General features: G+C 27.4%; 4 protein-coding genes across 4 annotated transcripts; all 4 read right to left on the bottom strand.

Moving 5' to 3' along the window:
- Nucleotides 1-4757: 4757 nt before the first annotated feature.
- Nucleotides 4758-5151, bottom strand: OCT59_016630 (uncharacterized protein; the record flags this gene model as incomplete). Its single annotated transcript, XM_066145822.1, has 3 exons — nt 4758-4864; nt 4943-4969; nt 5070-5151. 3 exons carry the CDS (start codon nt 5149-5151, stop codon nt 4758-4760), a joined length of 216 nt encoding a protein of 71 aa, XP_066003563.1.
- An 8360-nt stretch (nt 5152-13511) lies between these two features.
- On the bottom strand, nt 13512-14912 carry OCT59_016629 (uncharacterized protein; the record flags this gene model as incomplete). The annotated part of the gene is made up of 1 exon (XM_025315122.2): nt 13512-14912. The coding sequence occupies one exon, from the start codon at nt 14910-14912 to the stop codon at nt 13512-13514; it is 1401 nt and encodes a 466-aa protein (XP_025183445.2).
- A 996-nt stretch (nt 14913-15908) lies between these two features.
- OCT59_016628 (uncharacterized protein) lies at nt 15909-17109 on the bottom strand (the record flags this gene model as incomplete). Its single annotated transcript, XM_066145819.1, has 6 exons — nt 15909-15983; nt 16059-16180; nt 16272-16708; nt 16828-16855; nt 16967-17040; nt 17105-17109. 6 exons carry the CDS (start codon nt 17107-17109, stop codon nt 15909-15911), a joined length of 741 nt encoding a protein of 246 aa, XP_066003562.1.
- Nucleotides 17110-19839: 2730 nt separating this feature from the next.
- OCT59_016627 (uncharacterized protein) lies at nt 19840-20505 on the bottom strand (the record flags this gene model as incomplete). The annotated part of the gene is made up of 2 exons (XM_025330167.2): nt 19840-20411; nt 20484-20505. 2 exons carry the CDS (start codon nt 20503-20505, stop codon nt 19840-19842), a joined length of 594 nt encoding a protein of 197 aa, XP_025183442.1.
- Nucleotides 20506-21442: the final 937 nt, after the last annotated feature.

Raw genomic sequence — 21442 nt, 5'->3', positions numbered from 1 at the left:
AATTGCAAGTTTTTTTATGTGATGTCCATGGTTTAAAGTTTTTGTTGTTGGAATGTTTTGTGATATAATCGCTGTGGCTCATTTTTTTATATCTTTGCGCATTAACGCGTATTTATTCACGTGCGAAAAGACTTAAGAGAGAAGATATGAAGGTAGTATGTCATGTGTTGGGTAAAATAGTGTAATATAGTGAAATATCTTAGGTTGGGTAATATAGTGTAATGCTTATATACTGAAATAACGATGGATTATAAATTTTCGATTATTTCGCAATAAATTTATGAATTTATTTTATAAAAAAATTCTAATATTTAATTGAATTTACCTTATAAGAAAAAATTTAATGTTTGATTGAATTTACTTTATAAGAAAATTCTATGTTATTATAAAGTGAAGGCCTTAAAAACCTGAAAATTGACTAAACCAAAAGTTTTATTTAATCGCAACGTTTTTTCAAAGTAATTTTAATTAAAAAAACATTTCCGCAACATTTTTTTTAATTAATTTAACGAAAAAATGTTGCGAAACGTTTTTTCAAAGTATTTTTAATTAAAAATGTTGCGTCAAATTTCAAATGTTTTTGAATAAAAATTTCTTACAAATCATTCCTATTATTTCTATTGATCTAAAAATATAGATGAATATTGTAAACCTATGAAATCAGTTTATAATGTATGAACTTAGTTACCTGGAGAGACTTCATGAATCCATCCGTAATTGAGTCTACGTTTACCTAGAATTTATTCCACTTTTTATATTAGGAATCATCTTAGTTTTTAAATTAATTTTAAAATATTTTCCCTTTTCTTTATGTTTCACTACTTCTTTCTTTGATTCAATAATTTTTGCAAAATTTTAAAGCTTGATTAAAAGTAACAGGATTTAACATTACGACATCTTCGCATAATATTCTCTTAACCCTTTAATTAAATTCACAACCATTTTTAACGTCACACATTGTCTTATTAACGTCCCTATAAAAAATTTTATCCATTATTTCTGTAAAAACTCCGTAAAGTGAGCCTTTCCCGGATCCATTCACGGAAAATGTAAATAATTCGATAAATTCCGTGATATAAGGTTATTAATTCCGGAAATATGAGCCTTTACGAAAAAAGATGGAATATAAAAACGGACCGACTTTTTTTATAGGGCATTAACCATTTCAATCAAATCATATACGCGATTTCCATAAGATTCGACAGATTCTTTGGAACCTTGTTTAAAATTTCGTAGTTCATCGACAAGACTTCCACACTTATACTGTGGGATTTTATGATGTTTATTATCGGGTTGAAATGACGTCGTATAGCTCTTGAGAATTCAAATCAAGAAGGAAAATCTGTCGCGGTATGAGTATATGAGTATACCAATGAAGAACGTGAAATAACAAGTTTTGTTTCTTTGTCCCATTACCTTTTTGTGATGCCAGTTTTATGGTGAGCTTGGTACAATTTTCTAGAAAATTATATATTTTAAGTTCGTGAGATACATAAAAGTTAAGAAAAAAAAAATTCTTTGTAAATATATATGTGTTCTTCATGAATGTAATTAATAGTTATTACTCACTTGTAGACTCAATTAGTTAAATCATTGAACTTTTGGAATCAAAAACATTTATCCATCGGTATTATGTATACACCTATGGGTTTTTTTGTCAATTACTCCACCGGTATAACAAGTATTTATTATATCTCATAATGAGTATAAGTTTAGAGCCAATAATTTCCACATATAATGGAGTAAATCCACGTTATATTTCAATAGTAATTTGCATAATTCTTATTAAGTAAAGCGCCAAGAATTTATTAACTTTGACCGACACCATAAATTTGGCCTGAATTATGAACCTTCACCCCCTCCCTGCTAAATTTGTGTCCTCACAAATAATTTTTGACAAATCGAACTCGTGTCTTATCCATTATCTCTTTTTCTCTAATGACTAATATTTTCGGGTCAAATCTATCCCTACTATAAAATTTCTTTAACCATTCGCCACAATGACTTGAAGTTTAGTTATGCAGATTCAAATGCTTGTGTAATAAATTCCTTTTTCTATTTTATTCATAACTTCCCTTTTGACTCCATTAAGTTAACTTAATTCTCAATTGTTGAATTATGGACAAATGTTAGACGAGTTTCTACTTCCATCGATTGTAATTCGTGAAATTCTTGATAATCCTCTTACTAATTAAACATAATAATGATATACTTACTACATGTTTGAAATTAGATACATATCCCTAAATCAGATGGTCCAATTGGTCAATTAGTCGGCCGATGCGTGTAAATACTAGGAAAATTCAAAAATTAACTAAATTAACTCTAGTATTCTACCATAAAAAAAATCTCTATTCAATGAATTAAGAATACAGAACATATCGTGAATTTTATTTTATTTATACTTTAATTGTTTTGCATGAATGATTCAACCGAGTTATAAATTTATTTATTTTTATTAGATTAAGTAATATTTGTTGTTAAAGTTGCGAGCGTAAGTAATAATTACGTTAAAACCTTAATTTTGAATATAACGACCGAAAATCAAAATTTTTGTAATATTATAAAACATATGGTTATAAACATTACAGTAATAGACTAGACTAACATTGACTACACTATTACGGTTAGTTGAAAAATGATAATTTGCAATTATAGTTAAAGATTACCTATTACTTAATATTCGTAACATTATTATGCAAAGAAAAATCGGTTCAATAATAAATTATGTCTAAAAAAAAAAAAAAAAAAAATTTCTAAAATATTATTAAATTAATAATTTCTGATACATTTAGAAACATATTAATTCGTTAAATTCTATGTTATGGAAAAGAATTATAGTATTACACAACATGTATATCGAATTAAAATTTTTTTAGTACTACAAGAGAACAAAGAATCATAATAATATTTATTACTTTTTTTTTTAAACCCAATTTCTTTTTTTACTTTTAATTCAAGCGATAAATTTAATTAAATGCTGTACTGCAAATGTACTATGAATAAGCGATTTCAAATGTTTTTCGGTCATGTCCGATTTTGTCGGATAGTACCGAATTGGTAGATCCGATCGAAGCTTTTGATATTTATATTAAAAATTGCAACTTTTGTTTTTTTTAATAAATAAATAAATAATTTAAAAATAAATAAATAAATAAATATGTATGTACGCATTGAACAGTACAAATCATTAAATTTTTTTGTGTGCGGTTCAATTCTTTTCACGGTTTCATAATTTAAAACCAAAATCGGATCGAACCGACTCTACCGTCTAATGTAATCATTAGAAAATTGTTTTATTTATTTATTTATTTTTTTTTTAGAAATTCACAATAAATTATTTTTAGCGAATAGTTAAATTATAAAAAAGTTTGTCATATGACATAATATAATTAAATGTGTATATAATTAAATATTGAAACATATCACAAGGGTCATAAAAGTGATTTTATCAATTAGGTAATACAACCATTGATAGTTCGAGATTTACGTAATGCTCATATTACTTATATTTTTAGGTGAAGCCATTCCTTTTTGACATGCCACAATTGCCACACGCACCGAGTGAAACGAATTCATTTGCAAAAATTATTATTCAAGAGTTGGTGTATCACCATCATTGCTTATTTGTAGGATTCGACAAAAGTCATTGGTTAATTCCAATATTCATAAGAAGCAAAATGGCTAATTTTGCTTTTTTAAATTGTTGAAAATTAGTAAAGATCACTGATGTGGTAACATATTGCAGCGGATGGCGCAGATATACTAAACCTCGTGATTTGATGCAAAAATCATTATCTAATGGAATTTGTAACAATAAATAAATATAAAGTTTTAAAATTTTCTATGAATTTTATGGGGCGATCAAATTGATAGTGTTCTAAATATAGAACACCAGAAAAGAGTGCATGCCTGCCAAGTATTGTTTATTGGTGTACTGTAATGCTTTTACCCCAGAGCAACTTTATGATCGTTTAAGTTATGCAACTCAAGAAATATCAATTGATTTGATGATAGATTAACATTAACCAACAGCAAAAAAAAATATTCTTTCCCCCGGTATAATTATTAAATATATTTATGTTTCGTTATTATTACGGATGATTAATTATAAACTAACGATGACCAAATTTCAATTTATTTTAGTAATGTTACATTTCAACGATTTCTCATTGATTAATAATTAATAGTAATTATTTAAATTATTTATAATGTAGTATGACTGCTTTAACAACAAATTCAATTATAATATAAAATGTTCTCGGAGTTAGCGGACAAAACAATGTCGAAGTGCAAAAAGTTTTATAATCGTGTAAAATAAAACAATAAAACAATGTAAAAAAATATGTAAAGAAATGCTAAATTTTTACAAATGCTAACTTTGGGTCAACTTGTTTATTAAAAAAAATAATTTGTCCCAAAAAAAATACTCAAAATACTCTTTGTATATAATTTCACAGACGTTGAAATTAGGATTATTAATTTAAAACTAATGAACAATGACATTTATTACGTAATATTTTAGGGCGGAGGTAAAGAAAGGATATAGTGTAACATAAGATTTTATATATTAAGGGTTAAGACTTATAACAAATGGATATTATGTAATAACACTCCCTATGAGAATTAATAAATTAATGAATGAAATGAAAATTAAATTAAAGCATATAAAGGAAATATCAATGAAATAAATGAGAATAATTGCACGGCAATTGTACTCTAAAAATGCTTAATAATATGAATCAATTTGCTGAGCGTTAACACGTATCCGCACATATATTATGGCAACAAACAAAACTCGCACAGTGAAAATCTGCTTCGCATAAACATCCGTTCGGTTCATGGTAATCACCTATACCGCAGCCTACAATACATTATATCGTTATCATGATAGATCGTAGAATGTGTAGAACTCTTTTTAAAGTAATTTAACATTACTAACCTCGTTTTTTTAGTTGTCGGGCTAGCTCTGGATAAATACAAAACAGAAAGATTAGACAAACTTTTCCAAGAAACATTCCTTACTTCCAAGATGTGATTGAACTTGATAGAAAAGAAATAAATAGTACCTTTACGGCGGATGGAAACTCCTCCAACTAAGATACTGGAGAAGAGGATTGCGATAAGAAAACTCAGTAAAAAGCGTTTCATTATTAATACGTTACGTAAAAAGGTTACGGAAATTAGAAATTATTCAAATAGTATATTAAATCTTGTTAGCAAAAAGGCAGGGAAACCCTTTTCTTTTAAAGCTTTGAAAAACAGAAGATTTTGCACTCCTTTGTTATTCACCTCACATGATAAAATTTCCAATTTTATCAGTATAAAAGTATTATTACAAGTAAGCCGAGATCATCTCGATCATCCCGAAATCCAACTACGGTAATACTCATTTGGGGTAAAAAAAAGCTCTTAATATTTAATTAAAAAAAATCAGACAATCAGACAATCAGACAATCAAAAATTCAAAATAATAATAATAATAAAATTCGTGCAGGATGCGCAAAAAAATTCCGCAGCGTTATTCGCATGTCACGTGATATATACGATTTTTTAGGTCTTTGGAAGGCTTCTAGTGATCAAAATCGAGGAATGAAATAATTGGTAGGATCATTAATTTAGCTAAACAATTATGCGATAATATTAAAGCAATTGATTTGACCGATAAGTATTGGTGGGAGAGGTTGGATTTCACTTTGTTTGTCCTGCCACGCACATGGTCTATGCATAATTAACCAGTGAACGAAACCGGAAACCGTTATTAAGTCTAGAACGGAAGATCTCAATTAATACAATATTAATAATTAGCCACTTGTGACAATCTTAGGCAAGGGGTTAATAGAATTATTTCTTCAGTAATACAGTCCCCAGCGAAAATAATGGCGGTGAGAATACCGCTTCTTAATTTGATTATAACTTCATAACTATCCCAATTAGAGCATTACTTCTTATACCAAATTAAACAATGGAATTCTCATTTAAAAAGCAATGAAAAAAAAAGTAATTTCAATTATTAACATTATTTTTACTTTATTACCCAACAAATCTTTAAGAATTTTCTAATTGAATTAGAATTTTTTTTGCATTTCTGCAAGCAATATATATATATACCTCTCTTATAAAAAAATGTCAAAATTCTAAATATTTTTATTTCAAATGCCAATACTAAAGCTATATCTTAAAAAATACTGTCAAAATCGAAATGATGGTCAATTTTAATTCTCAACAAGAAAACTTTAAAATATGTGTATTTTTAACTTACCAAATAATTTTTTAGGCTATTGATGAGCTTATTATTATAATAGTGATGTAAAATAACAACTTTCATAATATCTAAGGTGGTATGGAAATTTGTCTTTCAATAATGAGTTTTTCATGTTCATTTTAAAGCCCAAATCTCAAATCATAATGAAAACTTTGGATTGTTTTTGAAGCAATATATTAAGAAGATGGTAATACAAAAAAAAGAAAAAAATTTACAAGCCATTTCTCAATTTATTTAGAAAGGAGTAAAATAATTTTGATAATAGCATAATTATCAATAGCGAGATAAAGCATGCAAAATCAAATTGAAGCATGTGTTGATGCAAATAGAGGTCAAATCAAATATTTATCAAATAATAAACTATATGTATTTTTGACTCTTCTTCTCGAAAATAAAAAAAGATTTCATAGCTTCATTATAAATTTATGTGCTATATTAAAAAAAACTGACCGCCATTACTTTTACCGGAGTCTGTAATTTATATCATATACATAATATTATATGGTATGTGGTTAAAAAATCAAAATTCTGGTAGAATTAGGCTAATTCTGGCCAATTTTTTTATGCTATATAATTTCTATACTACATTAATTCATTACGAAAACTTACCATTCGGAACTTTGGAGTATCGGAACCCACAAAAAAAGAGTAAAGTGCGTCATGAACGTTCCTTTAAAGAAATCTTCGTAACAAAAAATTCGCTATAAGAAAAATTATTGTATAGAAGTTTGGATTTTTGATCTATCGGGTTATTGAATTCCGGTTTGAACTTGGTCACATTGGAATGAGCCGCATCACAACTGAGTTATAACTAGTTATAACTCTTTACTCTAAGGCATAACTGGGGAATGCGCCGTAACTGGTATATGCGGCACCGTAACTTGTGTATATGTAACATTTATTAAATTTTACCATGACGTCTTTTCTTAGGTTGGCCTAGCACTTTGCTCATCATTGTTGTACAGTTTCAATTACTTTAAGTTCTTATTGATGAATTTATAATCAAAGAAGCTAATAACAAATTTACGTTAAGTTACTATGCTATTAAACTATTTTATGCTATTAGACTATTTAAACTATTATACTCTACGGCATCGGCCACAGTAAAAGTTACGGCATTAATAGCATTAACAGCACATTGGGGATCCACAAGGTTTTGCGTAACGGCCAATTCATTAGGACAGTGCATCACGAGATTATGAATTTCGGGATTTCGTATCAGACCCTTTAAAAGTATCGGCACTATCGTTATACTAAAAATTGGTAACGTTACGCTGTCAATTGGTAATAACAGGTAAATACACAAACACTATAATAGCGAAAGCTTATTTAAAAATAATACCATATAAATAAAAGCTCAAGGAGAAAGAATACACTAAAAAAAATTGAATATTATTGTAAAAAGGGAGTTTACATTGACCACGCGTCAAATGTGGTATTATTTTGCGTTTTTTGCAAGATTGGTTAACACTAAAATTATTAAAACTTCATAAAATTTAAATGCACATTTGTTATGGACTTATGGTAAAAAGATGGTGGGCAAATTAATCTTGAATCATTTGTTTCAAAATTTTAAAATGAATAAAAATAAAAAAAATAAATATTGTATTTTATCAAATAATTATTTATAAAAAAAAAATAAAACCCAACATTAACCTAAAAGTTTGCTAGTTTCTGCCATTTCTTTTCACATTCATTACAAGACGTGCTTCACGATGTTCAGTAGTCTCTATCTTTTTATTATTCCCCTTTCGTCGTCTGGGATTAGTAATTTGGTTCATTTTAAAGTGAGAGCTGGCTTTATAGTTGATATTAATTTATCTGAATGTATTAAATTATACATCAAATCGAACTTTGCTTAATTATGTACGTAATCAAGTGATTCATTTATTTTTGGTATAAAAAATAAGTACCGTATAGCACTGACTAAAATACCCAGGATATAAATCAATTTACCTTATTTAAAAAATTGAATTACAGTATACCCGGAAAGTTAATTCCTCACTTTAGACAGTAAAAGTTGATGTTTTTGGAAACAAGAACGAAAACAAAAGTGTAAGAACGTAGGAATTTTTTCTGAAACAGATGGGCTTAAATTACACCATATAAACAATAACATACAAAAGCTGTTAATATACCTACCTAATGCTTATCAAAGTGAGACAATCAGCAGCAAACTACATATTTTATATTCTTTTGCATATTTAAATGAATGAAATATGTGAAATTGTAAATATTTTAACATTGTGATCGGTCAGGATATTAAATTTCGGGATTTTGCAGGAGATGGTATTTTTTACTAATCGGAATTTCGGGATTTTGATAATCGAGATTATTTAATAGTTTTTTTAATATATTAAAAATCATGAAATAAGAGTACTGTATTTCTAATATAAACTAATTAAAATACAATATGAATATGCAATATGCATCATACAATTGTTAAACGTAAATAAAATATATTTTTAATATTTTTAATATAAATTCAAGGAACATCAGCCACAAGTCTCATGCAAACGACAAGATTTGCCAATTTTATAAAAGTTATAAGCGGAACTTGATCAGCTAAAAATAAAAATATTATGCAAATGTTTGAATCTCGAAATTTTACTTACAATCGCAGATAATTTTTAAAACCCTCAATATAAATATATCTTACCATTCAAATAAGCCGCCATGTTCTGCGTTACGCTTCGCACGTTGCGACGACTCAATAACATAATTTGTTGGATTTACGCAGCTGCTCCATTCTCAAAATGAAAGGCCTGGTATAATAATTGGCGTTTGACTTTACTTTTCTTCTTCCGAAACACAGAAAAACCAAAAGATGACTGGTGGCTTCATAGCGAATATGGCTACTGCCTACTATGTCCCGAATGGAATTGTAACTTGAGACGATAAATCTGAAGTAACAATATCCTATATTATAGTTCGTGATCCTGTAACTTAAGTAACTTAAGTTGACTTACTGACTTATTTTTTTTGCAATAATTCTATTTATAGGCTGTAAAAAAAATATAATACATAATATATTGCATATTAGTACAATAAATACAGGCGTTTATAAAAACAATTATCAGTTATCTCAGTTATCTTACAGAAATTAATAATTTATTATTATCCAATAATAAATAATTATTTATTTACAGCTGTTTTCATAAGTTACGGGGTACTCGACATTTTTGTCGAAAGTAACTCATAAAATTCGATAGAGGAGATTTAACGATATCTTGCCGAATGGCCATTTAGTTTTGTGTAATAAACCAAACATTTGTTAAACGTAAAAATATACAAATCGTGTCTCATGCAAACAAGCGGACTTGATATTATGCGCGTGTTTAGATCATTTTGTTTCAAAATTTTTACTTACAATCTCAGCTTTATGCATGATCAATAGTCGAAAAAAAATTTTTTTACACAATTTTTATACTCTAACTATAGCAAACTCCGTTGGAAAAAAAAAATCTTGATTTAATATGGCAATTTTTTAATACTCTGACTATAGCAAACTCCGTTAGAAAAAAATCTTGATTTAATATGGCCCAATTTTTTAATATTCTGACTTATAGCAAACTTCGTTGGAAAAAAAAAATCTTGATTATCTTGATTTAATATTATACTCTGACTATAGTAAACTCCGTGGGAAAAATCTTGATTTAATATGACAATTTCTAACTGTAAATAAAAAATAAAAAATTTATATAAAATGCATCTCTAACCTCTACATCCAAAAATTTTTTTAAAAAAAAATTCCTTCCTTTCTTTCCCTCTCTTGTTCCATTCCTTTTCTTCCCCCTCATTATTATCATTTTATCTTTATCTTTTTTATTTATTTCTACTTCTTATCCCTTTTTAAATTATTTTATATTTATTTCCACCAGGACCAGGTGTTCCCGGCAGTTCATTTAAAATAGTCAATACTTTTTTTTTTTGCTTCTTTCAGCTTATCTAAACTATTTATTTCCGAAAGATCAAAATATTTTTCTCAACTATTTTCATCTACTTTTAGCAACTTTTCTTTGGCGCGGTATAGTATAAGCCTTTGCTCTAAGTAAACTCATTCTTAGTATGATTTACAGACGGAAGTAAAAAGAGGTAAGAGACCTGTTCCTTACTGATAACACATGCGTCATCTCAGGATACCGAATCATTATAATTTAATGGTTAAATTATAATGAGGGTACCGCGAAATCTTCTCTTACATGGCAGGACCATGATAAGGATCCTCATACGCATACTTTATTGGAGGTTGGAGGAAAGTATGTTAAGTGGGGTGGTTAGTATCTGATTGGCGGTCCCTAATAAGGGTGACGTTAAATTCCTTAATTCCTATTCGTTTTCTTGATAGATCTATTTATAAATTTCCTTTTGCTAATTGTCGTTACAGTGACCCGTGTTACTTATACATCGGTACTCTTTGATTTTATAGGTAATTTTCTGATGATCGGTAGATCCTAAGTCATATCTTCTCTCTCACAGAATAGTGTTATCACTGCTATGCAAGGGCCCTTGCTAATTTACATTCATGATTTTGTCCTGCTACTGTAATTCAACCATGTTCAAGATTATTCGGAAAACAAAAAAAGATCTAAAGAAAAGAGGACTTTTAGTAAAACATCTTTAATTGATTTACAGCCAGAAGTAAAACAAGGTAAGAGACCTGTTCCTTACTGATAACACATGCGTCATCTCAGGATACCGAATCATTATAATTTAATGGTTAAATTATAATGAGGGTACCGCGAAATCTTCTCTTACATGGCAGGACCATGATAAGGATCCTCATACGCATACTTTATTGGAGGTTGGAGGAAAGTATGTTAAGTGGGGTGGTTAGTATCTGATTGGCGGTCCCTAATAAGGGTGACGTAAAATTCCTTAATTCCTATTCGTTTTCTTGATAGATCTATTTATAAATTTCCTTTTGCTAATTAATCGTTACAGTGACCCGTGTTACTTATACATCGGTACTCTTTGATTTTATAGGTAATTTTTCTGATAATCGGTAGATCCCAAGTCAATTTGAGTCAATATGATAAATCAATAATTTCAGTTTATTAATTTTATCTATTGCTTCTTGTTAAGAAATGCAGTATTGAGAAATATATTTGGAGAATTTTGGAAAGCATTCAGTAAAATTATACTTCAGATAATTTTTTAAGTTGATGCTGCTCTTTTTTATAAATAATTAGATAAAAATGTAATATCATTTTTTTTTAGAATTTTGATACAGATGAATCGAAAATTATTTGATAATTTAATGCTTAATTTAATGATTACTTAAACTTTATTTCTTTTTATTCCTGAGAATAATCATTTATATTTAATATATTAAAATCATAAGGATATGAAGAAGATAAAGTATTTCTAAAATAAAATACAGTATAATTATGAAGTAACTTAACTTATAGAAGATTTAAGAAATAAGAAAATCCAAGGATTATCTTTTATACTTGATGAATAGATCATATATTCGTTTGGCAGATCTCCTTTTGCATATAATATTAACGTATTTTTATAATAAAGTCAAATAATTTAACTTGAAAAGAAGTCAATTTAATTGATTTACCTTTTCCAATTATAATAAAAATTGATTAAACACATAAATGGTTTTATATAGTAGGTGTGTAGGGAGCAGGGACTTATATTATTTATGTTATATTTGTCATTTAGTAACAAACATTAATCCGCATTGGTCTAGTGGTTAGGATATCCCGTTCTCATCGGGAAGGCCGGGGTTCGATTCCCCGATGTGGATGATTTAGATTTATGACTACACTGTAGTATATATATACTTTTATAAAATCTTAACATTTATCAGTATTCAAATTTTTATGAATCGATTTCTTTGTGGATTATTATACGGGTGATCAGTTTTTCATTTATAAGCGGGCTGGGTATTGGCAATATATTATTTTTCATTCGGATAAGATTGTTTGCGAAAAAAGATTTATCAACCAAGGTTTATAACTAATGAGCATTTAAATGAGGAATTATCACTATTCGCTACATCTATTGAATTTATAAAAAAAAAATATTCTATGCATATATATATATACCAAGAACTGCAATATTGACACGGGCCTAAATAATTGATTTTTGTTATTTAGTAAGAAATTTAACAAGATGAAATTTACAATGAATCAAAAAAAATACAAAATGGTTACTAGTAATAAAAATAGAAAAAGCTTTTATGACATTTTAATAATATTTGCGCAGAATCGCCAATTCAATAAGATGTCACAAATTCATAATAGGAAAAGTTATTGATTTCCACGTGGTAAGGTATATCAATTAATTTGATTATTAATTGATCATAACTAGATGTATCAGGGTTTAACAATTTATATGAATATATCATAATTATGAGGGAAAATAACTGACATTTACTCTGAGAGGGATAAAAATATTTTTATGGAATTAAATTGAAATCCCAAATGTTTTTCATCCAAAAGATAAATAAATAAATAAAATGAGTGACAAGATCTAGAATCAAACTAGCCAAAAATAAAGAGATGCTTAAATATAATAATCTTTTAGGAAAAAGAAAAGAAATAGATAAGAAGTGAAACACTACAATATGGAAGAACCTAACTAGAGCTATGGCCTCAAACGCCAGTCGGCAAACTCAAGGAATGCTATGGTCGGAGGTCAAGGGTATATGTTACGGCTTATTACGTCTACAATCACGTATAGTCTAACCATCTTCATTATAACTGGTGACCAGATGTAGAAACCTAGACACCAAAAATTATGGGCGTTTTTACTAATAAAATTGCAAATGCACGATTCATTATAAAAGTTTACGGCTAACAGTTTTAGGTTAGCAATTTCATTATAAAGAACTGCAAAGATAAATACGGATTTATATATTAAAAAAAATCAAAGGTTATACAGGCTAAAATTAAGTAATTATCTAACAAATTCGAGTTCATAACTAATCTATAAATCCATTTTTGGAGTTTCAATAGAAGTTATTTGCTTATCTTCAAAAAATAATAATCCAGAGATTTCCGAACTGGATAATCTGCCTTAAATCGATCCGAACCCGTGACAATAACTTGGACGATATTTTTAGATAACTTAAATATTTAATACATGATAATAGGAGTTTATTATACTTCAAAAACAAATACAAGAAAAGTATTATAATATTATAGTAATATCCTCTCATCTAAATAGAATAAATATTTTCATATAACTTTCACCAGAAAAATATAATATGCAAATAACGCTTAAAAAAAATTTAATGATCAAAGAGATTATTTTTTAATTTAATTTGATATTTATTAAATCTTATCGAATTGATATTCTTGCTTCTCTTATATTGGCATTTTTCATGAACAACACCCCAATTTTCATCCATCACTCTCAATTGTTCTTGTAATAATGATTGACTCATGAAATCGATGCTCATTAGAGTGAAATTTTTCAATTCATTACATGAAATTAATAAAGTTTTCAAGAAGCTTAAATCTTTTGTTATATTGATAATTGTAGATAATGAATTAAGTTTTGGACACGATTTTGCAATAGATTTTAACAATAATTGAGTGTGGTTATAATGGTTTTGATTAGGATTCTTTATATAAAAACATTGTAAATGACCTTTTGTTTTTCCTATAAATTTAGCCAAAACATCTAAAGGTGGAAGATCACCTTGAAATTTTAAAACTTCCAAGAGTGGACATAATCCATTATCGAATGCAGCAACAGTTTCAGGTTTCCATTTCCAGAGAGTAATTTCTAAATGTTTTACATTTGAAAGAGTATTAAGTTGTTTGCATGGTAATATGAAACCATTCATACCAAGTTCTTCAATTGAATGTATTTGTATTAATAATTCCTCTGAAATTGGTTTTAATTGATTATAATAACGATTATCTCGAATGTTCCAACTCGTGTAGTTCGAAAAATGTATAGCTTTTAATTCTTTTTGATCTTTTAAAAAATTAATTAATAATAACCATCTGTCTCGTGTATTATAGCCATGGAAATGAATTACGATCTTTTTAATTTTTTTGCAATCACGAAATATATTACCAAGATAATAAGGTTTACCAACTTCTAAGTAACAAAGATTCGAAAGGTTTTTAAAAGAATTATTTTGTACTGTCATATTAGAAATGTTAAATAACGAAAACTGTCTAATTTTTGTACAATTCCTAAAAATAATATTAAAAATATGATTTGTTAAAGTTGATGAAATCGAACTTTCATCATATTTTGATATCCACGTTCTTTCATTTTCATCATAAATTTTCTTAAGATTTTTGTATTTCCAAGGCGGTACACGAGAACATTTGTCAATAAATCCATGAAATTCGGCGGATTTAAAAATTTCCATATAGTCCAAATAATCCCGAATTGATTTCCTATATTTATGATAAGTAACCTTATAGTATTTACATGAATTTAACTTTTCTTCCGTCCATTTATCAAAAGGAAACATTGAAATTATTGTTTTGAGTAATTTTTTTGAATTTGCTGCTCCATCACGATGAACAATTGAAAATGGATTCTCCCATAAATAAGGTATCAAAATTTTAAACCATGAACGATTGACTAGGATACAATTGAATAACGTGTCTTGGTCAAGATGTTCGAAAACATTTTGGAAACAATCGTAATTAAGTTTTGGAACCATTATGATTTTTTTTTTTAACAAAAAGCGAGGGTTGAAACGAGTATTTTAATGTTTTTTGCCCAATTTGATTGTCAGTTGATCAATGTAATTCTTTCCAAAAAATAACTCTTCCTTGGGGTATGTTTGTTGTTTTTCTTTTCTTCTTTTTTTTATTTTCGTATTGAAAGCCAATAAAAATTTAAGATTCCATTTTTTTTTAAAAAAAAAAAAAAAAAAAAATTTAGTACTAATGGGGTAATTATTTCCCTTGTGTAAATGAAACAAAATTTGGTATTATTAAACTCCCTTAATACATACATTTATAGACAAAACCCGTTAATCACCATCTCTTAATTATCTCTTATCTCAATCATATCTAGATTATAAAACATTTACCTAACGAAATAACCACAATCACGTGATCTGTCGTTTAACAAGTTTTATTAAAATAAACAAGGAGGCTTCTAGAATTTTCACAGTTATTCATTTATCCGTTTATTTTTTTAATACGTCAACAATCCCAGCCTGATATCGCCAGATATAGACATTATCTAGAATTTTTAATTCTGCAGATAGATTAATTACATAAGACATCAAATTTATGTTACTCCTCGTCCTCTGTCTCTCCTTTTTTTTTGACATACAGATTTCGCGAATTTTGTTGATAATAAGACAAAGACGACTACTTCTACTTAAATTAACTATATCGTGGAACAGATTGGTTCGTCCCAACGAGATTTTAATCAAAAACTATAATAGATTATATGCATGGTCACATGGATCTTATCCACAAAGAGATTACGCAGTAAACCATTAACTTTGTTAGATTCTGTTATACATTTCATAAATTTCATATTATATCAATGTTAGTAAAGATTATATGTTAATTAAAATAAAAACTTATTTACAAATAAAAAAAAACAAAATAAATACGGTACATTATAATTCATTGCGAGAAATAAATTTTTTATAAAAAAAAAGAATATATATACATATGTTTTATTCGCCATCAAAAAATTAATTAGCACGATGAATCTTTTCATATTCGTTAAATAGATCAATCGTGTATTTTATGTTGTACTTATTTGCTGACTAAAATAATAAAAATTCAAAATTATTTTATTTCTTTAAATATTATAAATATTAATAAAATGTTTGAATATTGACCTTAATAATATCATCTTTAATTCCTTGTGGTAAAGAATCCAAATATTTCAAATCACCTTTAGTATTTGAAATTGAATCACTTCTATGATTATATTCAACAAGGAACGCAGGAAAAGCCACAACTAATATTATAAATAAAAAAAAATAATTAATAAAAATTATTTCAATAATAAGACCAAAGCAATTTACCAGTAAATAATTTACAGTACTTACAATCAGCAGGAAGATTTTGTAAAGTTTTAAAATCCACATCAAATAATCCAAAACTTATTTTATTACCCAAAAGATCTTTTCCAATATCTTTTAATTGATTAAGTTTATAAATATCTTGAAGTAAATTATTTATATTTTTGTCAACTTCCTTTATTTTAATTTGATTTTCAACATATTTATTTTGAGATTCCTTAAATTTTTTTTCGTTCCTCTTATTATAATCAAGATCCCTTTCAATATTACTTTCAACAATTTTTAATTTTTTCAACTGATTTTGTAAATTTTCTATTTCTTCATTATAAATTGATTTTCGATATTTTGAAATATATTTATCCCACTCTAAATAATATTCTTCATTCTTTAAACTTAAGAGGCTATTCCTTTTTTTATCAAAATTCGGTTCATATTTAACTTTGGGATTCCCAAATTTATTATCACTATAAATGAAATTAACAAAATATATTATTAATATTAAATAAATTTTATCATACGTTGTTGAATTACTTTTAACGATGGTAATTGTGATATACGGTATTAATTATTATTAAAAACATACCTAGTATTGTTCCCTTTTTTTACTCCTTCTAAAAAAAAGGAAATAAAGAATTTTGAGTAATAATCATATATATTTTTAATGCAAAAAGAAAAAATTATAAACGTGGGAAATTTTTTTATTAAATTTACAAGTATTTTACCATAAAAATCAACGCAAATAAAATCATCCTCTTCAAAAGTCTCAATTATAGTCCATTCGGTTTTTTTGTTATCACTATATAAGAAAATTAACAAAATTTCCTTAGATAAAAAAAAAAAATGTAAAATTATGTATTTACCTCATTTTTAAAGAAAAAGTAATTGTCGTGAGAATATGAAATAGAGATGACATAATTTGATTACATATTTAAAAATCATGTGTTGAAAGTCATTTGATCAGAATGTAGATCCGCGGAGTATAGTGCCAGAAATAGTGCGCACCTTGATTATTGAAAACTCCATTATATTGGCCGATTGGAAATGACGTGATATTTTAATAGAGTTTGTTAGTTGTGTGTGACATTTGCCAATCGGCAATATATATAAAGATTAGCCATTTAGCCCAAAAATATACGCAATCCCGAAAAAATCTTAAATTGTACGCAAATCATAACTGCTCCGTCTAACTCGTGTACCTTACCCATGTATATATATTTCTGGGTAGTTATGCTTAATGATTAAACTTATGATAGTACACATTGTAAATATATACACATTTACATTCACATTTTCTTTACCCTTCTCCTTTCTACCTTTACCTTCGTCCTTTCCTCCTCTCGCTCTTGCTCTTCCTTTTCTTCCTTTCTCCTCTCGCATTCCCTCCCTCCATTCACTCATTCTTTCATTCTTCCCTAATCGCACCTCAGCGTTGGTGATCAGCTGACAACATTTTTTTAAAGACTTTGGCAAAAACAGTAACGATACCTTATAAGAAGTATTCAAATTTTTAGAAACAACTGTATCATTTACAACGTGAGCCAATGCTAAATATATTTTAATGTATTTATTCACCATTTTACCGTGTTAAACTGCTTGGAATACCTCTTTTTGTGCTTGTGAGAAAATCTTAAAATTGAACATTATTAAATTTAATATAATACTGGTACAGCTAGCCCTCGATATAACGAACTCGCTTTATAAAGAATTTTTCCCTACACGTGACATTTAACCAATCAAGTACGCAAAATATTTCGGAATTTGCGCCCATATCCGATTTAATTGATTGTTGAAATACCATTGGATTCAACATTCCAATTGTAAGCTTGATCCACTAATGTATTCCCCCTGGGATATAATTAATCCCTATTTCCTTAGCCTATTCTTTCCAAAGAGGGGAAAACACCTTTAAGGATCCAAATTGTTAAATTGAATGACATGAAGGTAACGAATAACAACTCACTGTAAGAAACTTATATTGAGGGCTGACTGTATACCAAGGTCACGGTTTAGACTTTAGAGTCAAAACTTCGGTATATATAAAATTTGTATAACGCATTAGTTTTTTAAGGTCTTGTGAACGAAGACTACCAGATCTACATATATTAATTATATTATGGTCTAATAATCTCTTTACTGGTCCCTGTAATTCAATATTCTATTTTTTATTAAACCAACTAACTTACTATTTGGATCTTCGTAATTTTATTAGGATATTTAGGTAAGGTAAATATTAGCTTCCTTAGAAAGATAACCCCGTTACAATCAATAAACAATTATTGTAAATTCGTTAATGTAACGTCTTTTTTTAATAGTGATAATTATTAGAAGATTGAAAATGTCAATTTCAACTAACTGAACCTTTGTAGGAAATACTTTATACTGTAATCAATTGATATATCTTTTATTATTTTTATATTAATGACTTTTAAATATTCATATAATTTTTAAACCATTTTAGATTTTCTTGATATTTAAAGTTTAAAAACATACTTATAACTTATTATTATCATGTAGTACAATATCGCGTACGTCCGTACCTTCTCAAAATATTTATTGTTAAATAATTTATTCCGCATATTTTAGTGTAATTCAAATTGTTGAATCAATCAAGTATAATCCAATGCGTAAGATGTACAAACAATTGGCGTAGCTCTCGCGAATCTAAATCGTTTAAATTGCGAAATATGACTATTTGGACGATTTCGAAAGGAAGAAAGAATTTTAAAATATATCACAAAGAAAACATCCTAATGACATTAGCCGTATGCCAAACAGTCATGTGACTTAATTTCAAAATTTTGTTGATCGAAAGTCCTTAGATAACAATATATCGATATAATTGTATATAGCGAAAATCCTCATCATTATTTCGTGATCGTCAAAAATGAAGTTATATCAAAACTTAATGATTTTCTCTTGTTTATTTGGTGTAAACATAAAGCGTTAAAAGCATAACGTAATTCGCATTGTTTATGTATATTGTAAGATTTTCTACTTCAAAAAATGCTCTTATTCATGTTTTAAATAAAAAACCATTAAATATTTTGATTTTAGCCATATTTATATGGGTGTACGTGCACATGATAGTGTTAACGTAAACTCCGGCCAGTTCGTACGTTAATAATCGTACACTCCGCTATATATTAAGGAACTCATATTAACTTTTGAACTCATGTTAAAAAATTTGATTTCCCTCTTCTAAAATTTCATTTATTTTATCATAATTACATAATTGGAGTTCTTAATTTCTTGATTTTTTTTTAACATATTTCAGAAAAAAAAATTGAAAAAAGGAAAAAGAATTCATAAAAACGATACGAAATAAAATTTGCCCTACCGAAACGAAAAAAAAAATTACTTCTTCGAAAAAAAATAACTTTGAAAAAAAAATAAAGTTCAATTCTTTCTTAACGGAATTATTAAATCTTATTAAATCGACCAAATCAAGCATATATAAATAATTTTTACGGGAAAGTAAATATAAATCTTGAGATTTATCTATTAATTCTTAAAACCATAAAATATAACAAATTAAAAAATAAGTTAATATAACGTCATAATCAAAAGGAAATATATACGGTATTGTGAATATTATTCATATTTCATAATCGCAAGATTTTTTCAGTTGTTCTACATTTAAATTATCTTGCCACTCATTAAGAACGTGTAACAATTTTGTTCCACTTATAGCTTCGGTTTCCATAACAGGGATTGAGTTTTTGTGTTGATGGTGGTGTAATTGATTCATACTTTTTGAATTGTGTTTATAATTGCTAACACTTATTTCTAATCTCATCATAGATGAACCACTATGTTTTTTTGTTCCAGATGAGAATAATGGCTTGATAATTTTGATAATTTTCCCACAATGATGACCATGATGTTGTTGCTCTTCATCATGATGTTGCTCTTCATCGTGGTGTTGCTCTTCATCATCATATAATTCAAATTTAAGTATCGGATCAAAATTTTTCATCGAGGACATTTTAAACGTTGATTGATCAAGTCGTAACGATGTGGACTCACACTTAATATTTTCATAACATTTCATCCAGTCAAAGATCGAATTTCTTGTTCCAGTGACTACGAATTTTGGTCGGGAATGTGTAAGTTTGATCTTATCAAGTTTATGAGGTGTAAATGGTTTAACCGTTTCAATATTAATACCTAAAAAAATTAAGAGATTATTATTTTTTTTTTGTCTTACGAAAAGAATCGTTATATAATTACAGTACATACTTGTATACCCGTATGTGACCATCTTTACAAGTGCTTATTATTTAATTTGAAGATTAGCGATTCGTAAAAAAAAAAAATGGAAAGATGATAAGGAAATTTGATTTAAACTTGCCCTTTAAAAATGGAATCCATGATATGCATCTTCAGTAACAAAATGAAAAAATTTTAGCCAACCGATTCTACACGTTTAAATCTAACTAGTAACAGGAAAAGCGACTACCAATTAGGTTAAATAAAGACCGCGTGATAACATCTGAATATTTTCTCGTAAGCAAACACGCATACCATTTCATTGGTACAAATATTTTTCCAGAAAAACTCGTATGTTATGAGATTTTTGCAGAAAATTACTATAAAAAGTTTCTTTTAATGATCGAAATGCAGAATCTAAGAAATTCTTGGGTTCGATTTTAAAAATTCCTTTTTTATTAGTAAATATTTTATTAATATTAAGTTAAAATAATTACTTTGCTACTGAATATGAAATCTCTTTCAAAAATAATGACAAATTTACGAATTGCAAAAAACTTTCCTAAACATATTCAATATATGTTCAAAATTTCATGCTTAATCAAAGGTAAAAATATTCCAAAATAATATTTTGGCCTTTTTTTTTTTAATAAATCTTGTGTAAATATTTTTTTTTATTCCAATTTGACAGGTATCAAAAAGTATAATTAATTAATAATTTTTGGATAATCTCAAACAAATATGTAAATCATAAATGAAATTTCATGTGCAAAATCGATTCGATTTCGTAAAATGGAAAAAAAAATTTGTAATTGACGCATCATTGACAGTTTCACGAGTAAGTATTTAGGTTTTAAGTTTTTTTATGGATATTAAATCCGTGTTCCGTCTATTCCCGTCAATTTTCTACACGTGTTTATTATGTAATTTACCTGACGCAATGTTAAATAATCAGTTTGAGACTAATAACTGTGCTACTTTGACTTACT

This window comes from Rhizophagus irregularis, chromosome 25, assembly GCF_026210795.1.
Source record: "Rhizophagus irregularis chromosome 25, complete sequence".
Classification (NCBI taxonomy): Eukaryota; Fungi; Glomeromycota; class Glomeromycetes; order Glomerales; family Glomeraceae; genus Rhizophagus; species Rhizophagus irregularis.
Note: the sequence above shows the minus strand (reverse complement) of the source record. Positions and strands in the feature narration are given on the sequence as shown.